A 14,198-nucleotide genomic window follows, 5' to 3' on the forward strand; every position below is an offset into this window, starting at 1 on the left:
TACATCTATATTGGTTAGCAATATAGATGCAGATTTTTTTGGACATTCATACCATGGGAATCTGAATAATAATAAAAGTACAGAAATTAAGTGTAAACAATATCCTTCGAAATGCATTTGACATTTGTCTTTCTGTGCATAAATGCCTTAAAGTGTAAATGCATTTAGTCATGAAGTACTTAATGACATGTGATCTATTCATGTATAGGAAGCAGTGTAGAGTAGCTATCTGATTAAACGCCACTCAAATCACTACATGCAAGTGATCAGTATAATCGAAGATGAGAGAACTCCATTGATTGTGGCCATAGATTGAGTTACTTTTCACAGTGGATGAGTTCATGTTATGGTGGAAATATAAAGATGAGTCATGCCTTTTGAAGAAAATAATCTAAATGTATATTTATACATTTTCTCATATTTACTGGCCACAAGGTTAATTCAGATATGTCAAAAAGTTGGTAAATACAACAAAATTCTCAATATCAGATGGCCGACATTACAGAATTAGGAAGATTAAGCATCATTGAACTCTGTGTGGCTCAAGGAATCTAAAAGGTTCAAGCTCAAATATAGGCAAAAGTACTCAAAAATGATCTTTTTGCCTTCATAGTATGCTTTTGTGTCCAAACTTCTTAGGTGATGACATATCAAGATTTGTTAAAATAGCTTTTGTTGAGATAGCAAGTGTTGAGAAGATACAGCATTACTTGCTGTTTGGCATCCATCTGAATGTTGATAAAGGGTTTAGTATAGCAAAAAGCTTATTTTGTATCTTTAGATCACAGTTTGAAGATTTTTTTTTTTTTTTTTAATTAGGGCAGATCTGAGGAAAATATTGAAAAAGTAGGTATTTCATAAAAGTCATAATAGTGGTTAGAGTTAAACTAAAATCAAGGAATGAATTTTCTCGGCACAGGCCAGGGGATCAAAACTCTAGAATTTCAAGACCACATGCTTCAAAGGAAATGTCAGTGCATCTTTAAAAGGGTACTTCACTACTGGCAAAAGGGCTTTCAATAAAACTTGGCTCAAGCTGGCTGCCTATACAGTAGAAAGGTGAATTATTATTATTATTATTATTATTATTATTATTATTATTATTATTTTAATCATTGCTACCTGACCAGAGAAAACAAAAAAAAAAAGGCTGTTGTCTTCCCTTTGGCCAAATAGAAAAACTTCAACACCCATAATGGACTAGGCATGTTGCTGTCCAAGGTCACTCCCACCAGTCTGCTATAGATACACTTACCAGAGTCAAATATTGCCTTGCTTTAGCAGGAAATACTTCTTAGCAAACTTTTAGTGATAAGGGTGGCAACTTGTACTGTTCCGGGGTGCAAGAATTCAAAGATAATACAATAATGACACAAATACAATACAATACAATATATATATATATATATATATATATATATATATATATATATATATATATATATATATACACACATACAGGTGCTGGTCATATAATTAGAATATCATCAAAAAGTTGATTTATTTCACCAATTCCATTCAAAAAGTGAAACTTGTATATTATATTCATGCAATACACACAGACTGATATATTTCAAATGTTCATTTCTTTTAATTTTGATGATTATAACTGACAACTAAGGAAAATCCCAAATTCAGAATCTCAGAAAATTAGAATATTACTTAAGACCAATACAAAGAAAGGATTTTTAGAAATCTTGGCCAACTGAAAAGTATGAACATGAAAAGTATGAGCATGTACAGCACTCAATACTTAGTTGGGGCTCCTTTTGCCTGAATTACTGCAGCAATGTGGCACTGCTCAGGTGTTATGAGAGCCCAGGTTGCTCTGATAGTGGCCTTCAGCTCTTCTGCATTGTTGGGTCTGGCATATCGCATCTTCCTCTTCACAATACCCCATAAATTTTCTATGGGGTTAAGGTCAGGTGAGTTTGCTGGCCAATTAAGAACAGGGATACCATGGTCCTTAAACCAGGTACTGGTAGCTTTGGCACTGTGTGCAGATGCCAAGTCCTGTTGGAAAATGAAATCTGCATCTCCATAAAGTTGGTCAGCAGCAGGAAGCATTAAGTGCTCAAAACTTCCTGCTATATGGCTGCGTTGACCTTGGACCTCAGAAAACACAGTGGACAAACACCAGCAGATGACATGGCACTCCAAACCATCACTGACTGTGGAAACTTTACACTGGACCTCAAGCAACGTGGATTGTGTGCCTCTCCTCTCTTCTTCCAGACTCTGGGACCCTGATTTCCAAAGGAAATGCAAAATTTACTTATATCAGAGAATATAACTTTGGACCACTCAGCAGCAGTCCAGTCCTTTTTGTCTTTAGCCCAGGCAAAACGCTTCTGACGCTGTCTGTTGTTCAAGAGTGGCTTGACACAAGGAATGCGACAGCTGAAATCCATGTCTTGCATACGTCTGTGCGTAGTGGTTCTTGAAGCACTGACTCCAGCTGCAGTCCACTCTTTGTGAATTTCCCCCACATTTTTGAATGAGTTTTGTTTCACAATCCTCTCCAGGACGCGGCTATCCCTATTCCTTGTACGTTTTTTTCTACCACATCTTTTCCTTCCCTTCGCCTCTCTATTAATGTGCTTGGACACAGAGCTCTGTGAACAGCCAGCCTCTTTTGCAATGACCTTTTGTGTCTTGCCCTCCTTGTGCAAGGTGTCAATGGTCGTCTTTTGGACAACTGTCAAGTCAGCAGTCTTCCCCATGATTGTGTAGCCTACAGAACTAGACTGAGAGACCATTTAAAGGCCTTTGCATGTGTTTTGAGTTAATTAGCTGATTTGAGTGTGGCACCAGGTGTCTTCAATATTGAACCTTTTCACAATATTCTAATTTTCTGAGATACTGAATTTGGGATTTTCCTTAGTTGTCAGTTATAATCATCAAAATTAAAAGAAATAAACATTTGAAATATATCAGTCTGTGTGTAATGAATGAATATAATATACAAGTTTCACTTTTTGAATGGAATTAGTGAAATAAATCAACTTTTTGATGATATTCTAATTATATGACCAGCACCTGTGTGTGTATATATATATATATATATATATATATATATATATATATATATATATATATATATATATATATATATATATATATATATATATATGTATAATATATATATAATGTATAATATGTGAATTTCTCAGTCCATGTAACACGAGAATGAGTAAACATTGTTCATTTACATATACTACCAACATTGTAATAATACAAAGCCAGATGGAAATTGGCGACATTACACGTTACCTGTTGATGATATTAGAAGGTTTGAGTTTGGAGTTTGTTCTTTTGTTGTGTGCCAAATTTAACAACCTTTTACACATGGTTTTATGGGATCTCATCTGAAAAATTGCGCTTGTAAAAATAAAATGGACCTGCAATATTATAATAAATATAATAAAATTAATTATTAGTTTATCATTAATTAAGGCTAAGTGTTTTCAATACTAATGCTCAGTAATGATGTATTTCTCTAATTCAAATTTGTCACCACTTGTAGTTTGTAATTTGATTTTGCTGATGTATATGTGAGTGTAAAACATTACATCCACATACATGATCAACACAGTTAATGATAAGCATTGACTTTTAAGCAAATAAAATACATAAGTGAGTAAACGTTTTGACATTGCATTATAATAATAAGCCCAGTGTAAGGTTTATTCATTTAGAACATTTAGTTCCAAATGTTTGCAGGGTATAGGTGTCTAAAACTGCAAATGGTCTTCTTTGTTACCTGCAAAACAAATGCTTACATTGTCATTTTATTTCTTTCTTCACCGTTCAAAATTGTTTTATATGGTTGAAATCCAAAGATATCAAATAGGGATATTTCACATCCAACTTTGAATGCAATGCATAAGAGATAAGGTGCTGAAGCATAGGTTTTTGTTTAACCCTGCTCTTTTTGTGACAAAAGATTCTCCAAAGCTGTTCTCTATCTGAAGGAAACAGATGTATCTGATGAAAGCAAGTGCCTAGGACTCTGACAGGAACAAATGGAGTGTGATTGGCGACAAAGCAAACAGATCAATGAATGCTTAAATCAATCAGAGCCATCTGACATGAGTTGCACCATCCCTGTGACACTTAACACAGCACTTTCAACACGTCTGTTGCTTTGGTTATAATGAGCATGCTTGTTTAGAGCTGTATGAGAGCAAAAAAATTCTGTCAGACTCAGTATGGGAAAATTAACTAATCTCAATAGTCTCTGGAGTCATTGCAGGGAAAATTACTGTGGGTTTTACAACTGTGGTTCAATATACATATGTTGGCAGTAGTTTGAAATTCATTCAGTTCCAGTTGTAAAAATATAAATATTCATAAACTGATATACTGTACAGGAGGGCTTAAATGGTTCCAGTTCAATTTGTGTGTGTGCGTGTGTGGTCCTGGTGAACCCTATATGCCCCCAGAAAGATTACAATATCCGAAACCCTTGTACCTGTGGGGACATTTTTTGGGAAAGAGAGAGAGAGAGACAGAGACAGAGACAGAGAGAGTTAGTTGTTTTAGTTGTTTTAAAAGAAGAAAACATGATTTGATATTGGTGTAAAAAAAAAAAAAAAAAAGTTATAGGTACATTAGATGTTTCACTAAAAACATTTGTTTTAGATGGTTGTCTTTTTCTTCGGGTCAGCCAAGGATTACACAAAAAGAACAATTTGAGATGCCTAAATCAATAAAACTGTGTAGAAGAAGTCTTAAGACGAGAAAACTTGAACAATTTATACTTGCACAGTGATTAAAGTAATTGAGAAACACTGCATTTAAAAAAGTTTGGTTTTGTAAGAAATACAGGTTTAATAACATGAGAAATAACATCTTACTTGCAAAGTCTGTAAACAATTCACCACCATGACGCTTGATGACAAAATCCACAGAGCATTTCAAACAAGAAACAGAGAACATCTTTAACTTTACCACACCAAAACACACTCATGCACTGTGGGAGGGTTTAAATTAAAAAGGGAAATTAACATTCTAACCTCAAGAGCATTGAGTGACACACTGACACTCCATTTAAAAACACATACCGAGACTGATTTAGAAAACATTTACTTGGAATCGAAACTTTGAGAACAACATAAAAATACTCTTTTTCCACTTTTTTCCACTAAATTTTCTTTTCCATTTTACCATGAGTAGCACAAAATAACCATACAGTATGTGACCACTCAACATGCAGCTGAAACAATCAAGTATTCCCATGCAGCGGAAGGGCTTCCAGGTGCACAGGTAGAAGAAAATGGCACGCCATTCCCTTTGATGTCAGGAACAGCCTACTGGAGCTCTCTGATCTTGGGCCTCTGGATCCCGGGCCTCTGGATCCCAGAACAGAACATCTTGTGCGTGAATTCACTTCTGTTGTTGGCCTGAAGATGAGAACTTGGACCTCAGGCTATGGTGATGGAGGGGCCTTCAGGGAATTACAGGAACCCCCCTGGCTTCCCCCTCCAGTACTGTGATACTGCAGAGAACATAGTAAAACATAGCACTATAGTCATCTTGGTTCACTTAAAACTTCATCAGTCATGCTTGCATTGCTTTTACATTACTGCATGTCAAATTAAGTTCATGCTTAAGTTCAAGGTTCACAGATCATGCACTTAAAACATGAAATCAGAGATAATAACAAAAATAATTTAAATGATAAGTATTTTGACAGCATGGTAGTATTTAATTTATTAGTATTTAAGGTTACACTTTATATTAGGCATCTTTATAGGCCCACTAAAGTGCCTTGAAATGTGCAGCATTGTTCAATGTGTTGACAATTTCCACTGAAACAGAAAGACAGGACAGGACATTTCAAACAGGACAGGACTATTTTTTAAAAATAGCCAGCGGTCAGTAGTTCGTCAATAGTTCAGTCAGAGCCATTGAGTTTGGTAAAACCTCAGTTTCCTCCTAATCTCTAACCATTTCTCCTCCAAATCTCCTCCACATTGCTTTAAAATATAGCATTCTGTGCAAAATTCAAATGTGTCCAATACGTTTTGGAGTCTGTGCCGACTCGCACTTATGATCTGCTCTGTGCTTGTGTGAGGCGGTTCGCATGACACTAACGTGAAACCAGACTTTATTCACCCCATGGAAAGCATATTTACACTGTCTGAATCATTCCCTATGCCCATAGTGCACTATGTGCCATTCACCATGTAGAAAATAGTAAATGTGTGAACAAATGGCCAATTCTATCTGCGCAGCTTCAGCATCTATTTATAATGTAGGGGGCGGGACACTTTAGATTCATTCTACTATTAACTACTTAGATCAAAAATGTTTTAATAATTGTTAGGTACAATGTATCTATTGTGTTCCTGTTATATTGCAAAACACTTTTGCTGTTATTGAGGTGGGATACCAATAAGGTTAGAGGCAGGTTTTGTGGTTAGGTTAGGTGGTTTAATGGTGGGTAGATAGGTTTAACTATGGGTTAAGGTGTAAAGGAAGGGTCAACAGTGTAATTCTGGATGTAATAGATCTCATTTTGGTTTTATTAATAATAATAATAATAATAATATATTATTATTATTATTATTATTATTATTATTATTATTATTATTATTATTATTATTATTTGTGCTGAAGTATGTGAGATCTAAAGTAAGTGGAAGTTTTTAGGTGGGAGGGTAGTGTTAAAAATAAGTTGGCCTTTAATAGGCAAAAAATAACAAAAACAGGATCTCACAGTACTCTTCACCTCAGCCTTCAAAACCATCTGCTGCTAGAAAAAAATGGTTTGTTCTTGCTCCCTGCAGAGCCACAAATGACATAGCTATATATATACAGTGGATATTTTGCTTTAAATAAAGTCTCTAGATAGTTTTCAGAGAATTTCAGAGAAATTCTGACATTTCTTTAAGGTCAGTTATTTTCTAAGTGATTGATTCTTTTATTTTCCCCAAGTGAATTTGAATCTCTTCTGAAAAGAAAAGAATAACAAATGATGACTATCTTTGATATATTGAGTATGAATTTTCCCTGCAGGACCACTATGACCTTGACTCAATTTTACAGAGAAATGTTGCTTAACAATAGATCAGCTTTGATTCAGATAGACTTCAAATTGAGAAATCAACTTTTCCTTGAGCTTTTGATAAGAGGTATTCGTACTATAAGAATATTCTGTAAGTTTCAGAACTGAAAACCTTCTTGTTAGAAGCTTTTATTGACACCAGGCCCAGTGAACGATCCTGGAATGTGCCTATCATAGATAGCTGAATCGCCGCATGAAAAAATCAACACCTACTTAATCATTGCAAAGTTAGCCCCGCCCACTGGCGTATTAGTGAGATGAGGAGAGAAAAGCGATACAGGACTAATAACATTACATTTCAAAGGATCCTAATGCTAGGAATATGGTTATTTATTTTCAACAAAGTGAATGTCTCAGTTGAGCTTTATTTATTTGAAGGCTTCATTTGCAAAAACTGATAAACACCAAGTTTAAAAAAAATAAATAAATAAAAAATTAACTGACTGCTGTACATTATTATCCACATGTAGCATGTTCTGAACCCTAAATCCTTTTAGTCACAAAAGCAGTATTTTTCACTGTCAAGGCTTTGCGATTTCATGTTTTACAGCAGAAACTGACAAGCACCCTGTGCTGTCTGCCTGATAAGTCCGTTTAGCAAATTGGCATGCAGTATTCAGGTCAGGTGGCAAGGCTGCTAGTCACTCCGAAAAGACGTGCTAGCTGATGGGAGTTTTGTCAAAGCTGACTAAAAGTGATCGAGGATTTATAAATTTGACTCCTGCAACTCCTTGTAAACCATACACGTCTTACATGCTGAACCCTAGGTTGTCCTTTAGCGTGTGTGACTTTCCTGAAGAACGTGACTGGTGTACTGCAAGCCGGCAGATACGTACCAAAGCTACGTACGAAAAAAAAAAAAAAAAACAATGGTTCCAAAACAAAAACATAAAATTGAGGTGAGCGACACTATGCATTTTCCAGCCTTCTTCTATGCCGTCGTTACCAAGCAACGGGGTTAAACAGCTGCTGCTTTGATGACAAATGCACTGCGGTTCAAACCCAAATAATATAATCTGAACACAGTCCAGCTGGGGCAGGGGGAGGGGGGAGTAACCGTACACGGGTTCAGTCCAGGCAATTGAACCAAGTGTGAAAACACCCTAAATAATAATGCAACAGCAGAAATACATAGGAGAATCTCAGGAGAAACAAACTCTTTCCACACATAATGTTAACAATCACCGACAAAGAACTGAACAAAACAGGGAGTACTTATACACAGCGATAACAGGGTAACTGATTAGACGACAGGTGAACGTAATCGTTAACTCATGAGAAACCAAGGAAGCTAACAAGGATGAGGAGAATGCTAAACTGAAAGGACATACAGGAAACCAAAACACATGAACAAAAACACAGTGAAACTAAACATAATTCTGACAGTTACAAAATATGTTTCTTATTTATTTATTTTTATATATTTTTAAATTTTCTTTCTCTGTGGAGTCAAAATCTAAAATTTCTTGGCCAATAAACATTAATTCTGTTTATAATTTTCCTTTCTCTTTTTTTCTCATACACAGCAAAATCTTGAGCTTTAAATCAACACTGCTCAGGGTTTATGTTGCCAAAGTAAAAGTAACCCTGAAGCAGTATTGTAGTAATTAATAAAGTAGGTTTAGTGATGATTGACCATTAGTGACACCTGACACCTGCTGTTAACAAGTAAAATCACTGAAGAGACAACAAGAAGAAAAAAAAAAAAAAAGAGAGAGAGAACAGCGTAGACACACAATTACATGCATAAATGATTTGTCATTAATTGTCAATCATCATTTGTTGAGTGAACCTACACTCTAAAAAATGCTGGGTTAAAAACAACCCAAGTTGGGTTGAAAATGGACAAACCCAGCAATTGGGTTGTTTTAACCCAGTGGTTGGGTTAAATGTTTGCCCAACGTGCTGGGTAGTTTTATTTAACTCTACTGTTGTATAAAAATTACTGTATTGCTTGCTTAAAATGAACCCAAAATATGCTGGAAATTAACATTTATTAATATGTTTAATAAATGAGCATTTATTAATAAGATAATGAATAATAAACAATAAACATTTATTAAATTGATTATTAATAAATGTACACCTTTTGATTATTATTGTTGCCTCTAGTAATTATGTGTCTGATTTTTAATTTTGGATTCATTTTAAGCCAGCCATATAGTCATTTTTAATCAGTAGTTGGGTTAAATAAAACTACCCAGCATGTTGGGCAAACATTTAACCCAACCACTGGGTTAAAACAACCCAATTGCTGGGTTTGTCCATTTTCAACCCAACTTGGGTTGTTTTTAACCAAACATTTTTTAGAGTGTACTTTCTTAATTAAGTACAACAATGCTTCTATATTCTGTAAACAAACACTGAGCAGTGTTGATTTAACATTCATGATTTTTCTGTGTATTGTCTGTTTGCCTATTTATTTATTTATTTACTTAATTTTTACACTTAATTTATTATGAGACCTAGTTTCCCTGTTGCAAATCCGAAGTTTTGGTCACATAAAAGTCTACAATACTTTAATGTTCTCTGGACGATTTAATTTCTTTGTTCAAACAATGGCTCACAGCTTTGTGTGCACCCCTGAACAGTTTATTCTCTAAACATTTATAAGACCAACATGTGTTTTTCCAGTAGGTCAGTAGTTTTTTTTTTTTTTTTTTTTTTGTCTCCAATTACCTGAGTTTGTGAATAATGTTGTGAGTGACGACATGGGCATCAAAGGCTTGAATTTTGAATACAACTCAAAGTGATTTTGTTTTGGTTGGCAAGGCCTCAAGGGATGAGCAGCATGTCAGGGAAGCAGTCAGATGTTTCAGCATAACAGTGGGCAAAACATCAACTTCCACATTCATCCACTGAAGTACACTCAACATAGAGTAAAACAATGCACATTTATTTTTAAAGTCTAATCATATGGAGTTTACAAAATGCTAAATCAACAATTCTATTAAAAAATGTATGTACATTTTCATTTCAAAATAAAGCAAATATTATTCATTCCACAAATCTAAAAACATTAATATGTCCACAAATCCCTTATTAACAAAAAGACACAAAAACTTTGATATGCATCATAATATAATGTCACAGATCACTATTTTCCACAGACACTGGCTCATTGATATTTCCGGGGTTATATCTGTTTAGTGTTATTGTGTTTTGGTTTTGTTGTCATTTTGCGTTCCTTGGTCATTATTTTCTGATTAATCCCACACCTGTTTGTGTTCTGGTTAATTAACTCTCCCTGTGTATTAAAGCCCTTAGTTCTTGGTCCGGTATTGTCTATGGTTTAACCTGGGGTGTATTCCAGAAAGAAGGTTATGTGACATACCTGGGTATGTTTAAGAGTAAGTAAGCAGATAACCTCAACTTTCGGTTCCAAAAACGGAGGTAACTTTTAGGGTATGTAAGTAGCCATAGCAACTTGCTCTCTGAACATAACCTGCTCCGGAGCAGGTTATGTTCAATGGTTAGTTAGCTTAAGAGGAATTCAGATGCGTGTAATATTATTAATATGGTTATATTAATGTATCTAAATTTGTTATATAGTTACAGTTATATACACAATGTTATATTATACAATATATAAATGTTTATTCAATTCTAATATATGAATTTATTTTATTGTCATCTCACACATGGATCTGCTTTTTATCCTTTATAACAGGACATTTTCCATTGCTATAATTTCTATAATAAAATACATATCATATATGTGATATCTTATTAAATAATTAGCAAATTATTGCACAACCACCCAATAGGTGGTGATGTGCACCAAGTAGGCTGTAAATCGCCATTAAACAGTAGAATGGCGCGCTTTTTCTTAGCATCTGTTTCCATGGTGAATCATCGATTCGTCACTCTGTTGAGAATGTCTTGTGTGTTAACCGGGAACATACTCTGGGTTGGCTGAACTTACTCCCGGACGCATTTTTGGAACCAGCATACCTCGAGTAAGCAAGGTTTGGGTTAATCAACCGAGAGTTCAGGGTATATGTGACAGTAAGTTAACTCTGCTTTCTGGAATACCCCCCTGGTTGTGTTCTTCTGAGTTTCTCCCTGGAGAATTATTAAAGACTGTTATTATTAAAGACTGTTTAATTATCTGAATCTCCTGCATTGGGCACTTGCTACAGCCACAAAGTGAGAGATATTAATCCTGCAGATAATTAAATACGCCACACACCATTTATATTTTGGTAAAAAAAAAAAAAAAAAAATCATAGAGGGCCATAAATAAAACAGCCATGTTCTGTTAAGTTTCCTTGTCTTGTTCTGTTTAATATCTAGTCATGGTTTTCTTTGTCTCTGTTTTGCCTGTGTTCTAGTTAATGATTAGTTGTCATGGTTCCTGATTAGTGTCTCACCTGTTCCCTGTTATATTAATGATCTTCCATTGTGTATTTAAGCCTGCAATTTTCCTCAGTTATTTATTTCGCATTAATGTTTGATGATAATGTTCTCACTCTATGTGATTATTAAACATATTGTTTCTTTGTTCATTCTGCATCACACATCTTTATTCTTGTGAATTTACTACATGCACCATTGACAATAATGGGCACATTTAAATAAACAATTAAAATATATGCAATTTTGTGATTAAAAACAACAACATTTCAGCATAAATAGATAATAAATAAATCCTGAAAATGCTTACATTTCTTTTTTACTTTTGTAATTTATTGCAAAATTTGTGCAATATGTGCACATTTTCACAATATATGGAATTATTATTGATGTCTTTGCCACTGGCCTCCGTTTGGTTCGAGCCTCTCGCCCAGGGCCGGACTACACCAATAAACGAGGTAAGCAGCTGCTTAGGGCCCCGGGGAATTAGGGGCCTCCCCGAGTCCGACAAATACCAAGAAGCCTATATAAATTATAAGCGGGGCAGCCGGTCTCAGAACCCTCCCCAGCTCTACAGTGCCCCACAAATTTCCAATGTAAATCTGTGGTGAAAAATAGAACTGCAGCACCCTCTCATAGAGAACCATTTGGGCAGATTTCTGGCTGCCGCGCTTATTTCCATGTGACATTAACTCACGTAAATTTCGTTCCAGACCAAGACGATATCAGTCCACTTCAGATATGTCTCTGCATCAGGTCAGTAACTAGTTGTCTGTTCTTCCTATGTGGAGTAGGCAGCGTATTAAATTAATGAGTGTATTTAGTTTAAACCTGCTCATATGAATAGAATTTATATACAGTAGTTCTGTTGTGTTTTATGTTTTTCTGAGAATAGACATGACTGTTTTCTTCACTGTAATTCCTACATTACTTGTAATATTCTAAAACAGCATTTGGATGCAATAAATATAACATTAAGGCAATTCTAAGATGGCATTATATTCATTTGTTGTGTGTATTAAAGTCTGTCAATCATCATTAGAGCGCCACCCTCAGGCTGAATAACGTGAGGACATTAGAATTCTGCCAAAAGTGTGTCAGATATGTTGAGTGATTAAGATATAAATCTTACAAAATGTTTATCATAAACTAGTGTTGAGACTCAGAATCTGCCCTACCTAAATTTATGGCCCCCGTTACTGGTCAACAGTGTGAAAATTGACAGTGCTGTGACTATCAAATTTTGACGCATTAATATTAAAGCGTAATCACAAGTATGGTTAATTAACTGTAAATAGTTTGTGAATTTATTTTATTAGTGAATTCAATTGTATTTTATTTTACATTGAGAAAATAAAAGTTCCAGGTTACAGATATTTTTAACATGCAGTTTATTTACAAATGTAGGGGAAAAAAAAAAAAAACAATAGAAAACAAAATAATTAAAAAGGTTAATTGATTCCATTTGAGTTAATTGGTGGCGCACCTGTGGATGCATATAAAGGCATACCTCAAACACAGAGCCTCTTTCTTTGACATCATGGGAAAATCAAGAGAAATCAACCAAGACATCAGGAAAATAATTGTGGAGGTGCAATTTCCAGATGCCTGAAGGTCCCACGTTCATCCGTTCAGACAATAATATGCAAGTATAAAAAACATGGGAATGTACAACCATCATACCGCTCAGGAAGGACGCACAGCTTCCCGACATGGTGTCCATTGCTCTGCATTGCCGCCCTACTGAAGGTATGTTAAAAATGGTTCCTTTGATACCTCTGACCATTAGTCCTTTCCAACCCATCATGGTATGTCATCAGAACAATCAGACTCGGCTACACGTTTGCCAGGCTCTGCCCCAGTGGTAGGCAAGCACACCCCTGCCCTAGGTGCGGAAGTTGCCTGAGCCCTGCATAGGCTCCCGTTCAAGCACATTCTGATATATGTTCGCCAATTGGATTGGTATGCAGCAATAGACCTGAAGGACATATATGTTCATGTCTCGATTCTTCCTTAGCAAAGACTGTTTCTATGAATCGCCTTCAAAGGACAAGCTATTCATTACAAGGTCCTCCCTTTCGGGCTTTTCCTATCTCCTTGTGAAAAAGTTGCAGAAGCTGCCCTTGCCCCGTTAAGGGAAGTGGCCATTCACATATTCACTCTTGAGAGTTGGTATGCAAAACCAGGGACCTTGTTTTTTTAGCACCAAGCCCAACTGGGACTTTGGGTCAACTGGGAGAAGAGCAAGCTCTCTCCATGTAGAGCATCTCATTTCTCGGTGTGGAGTTGGACTTGAGTGCCATGACACAACGTCTTTCTCAAGACTGTGCTCAGTCAATGCTGAACTGCTTGAACCTGTCCAAGTGCAAGGCAGCATATGAGATGCATATGAGACTGTTGATGCATATTAGACTGCTGCAGCATTGGCTTCAGGCTCAAGTCCCGAGATGGACATGCTGCCGTGGCACACATTCTGTGGCCATTACACCAATCTGTCGCCACTTAAGCCCTTGGTTGGACCACATTTCTACAGGCAGAAGTTACCTTAGAACAAGTGACCAGGCATGTCGTTGTCACAACAGATGCCTCCAAGACAGCCTGTATTACACCACATTGGTCAGTCCATAGAATGTATTCTCCACATACTAACCTCCCCCTTCATGTAGTATGTGGTCTCTTAATTTTTGCTTTCTCAATGAGAAGGAGAACACTTCCCACCGTTAACAATCAGGTTTACTCAGCCTAAAGGAAAAAAAAACAAACAAACAAA

At 35.8% G+C, this 14,198-nt stretch overlaps 1 protein-coding gene across 1 annotated transcript in view; it reads right to left on the reverse strand.

Moving 5' to 3' along the window:
* Positions 1 to 4,808: 4,808 nt before the first annotated feature.
* syt9a (synaptotagmin IXa) overlaps positions 4,809 to 14,198 on the reverse strand; it is a 57,941-nt gene continuing 48,551 nt past the window's right edge. The window contains exon 7 of the mRNA XM_048169120.1: positions 4,809 to 5,500. Coding sequence (XP_048025077.1) covers positions 5,432 to 5,500 — 69 coding nt within the window. The 3' untranslated portion in view covers positions 4,809 to 5,431. The remainder of the gene's footprint in view (positions 5,501 to 14,198) is intronic.

The sequence above is a fragment of the Megalobrama amblycephala genome, linkage group LG19 (assembly GCF_018812025.1).
Source record: "Megalobrama amblycephala isolate DHTTF-2021 linkage group LG19, ASM1881202v1, whole genome shotgun sequence".
In the NCBI taxonomy this organism is placed as follows: Eukaryota; Metazoa; Chordata; class Actinopteri; order Cypriniformes; family Xenocyprididae; genus Megalobrama; species Megalobrama amblycephala.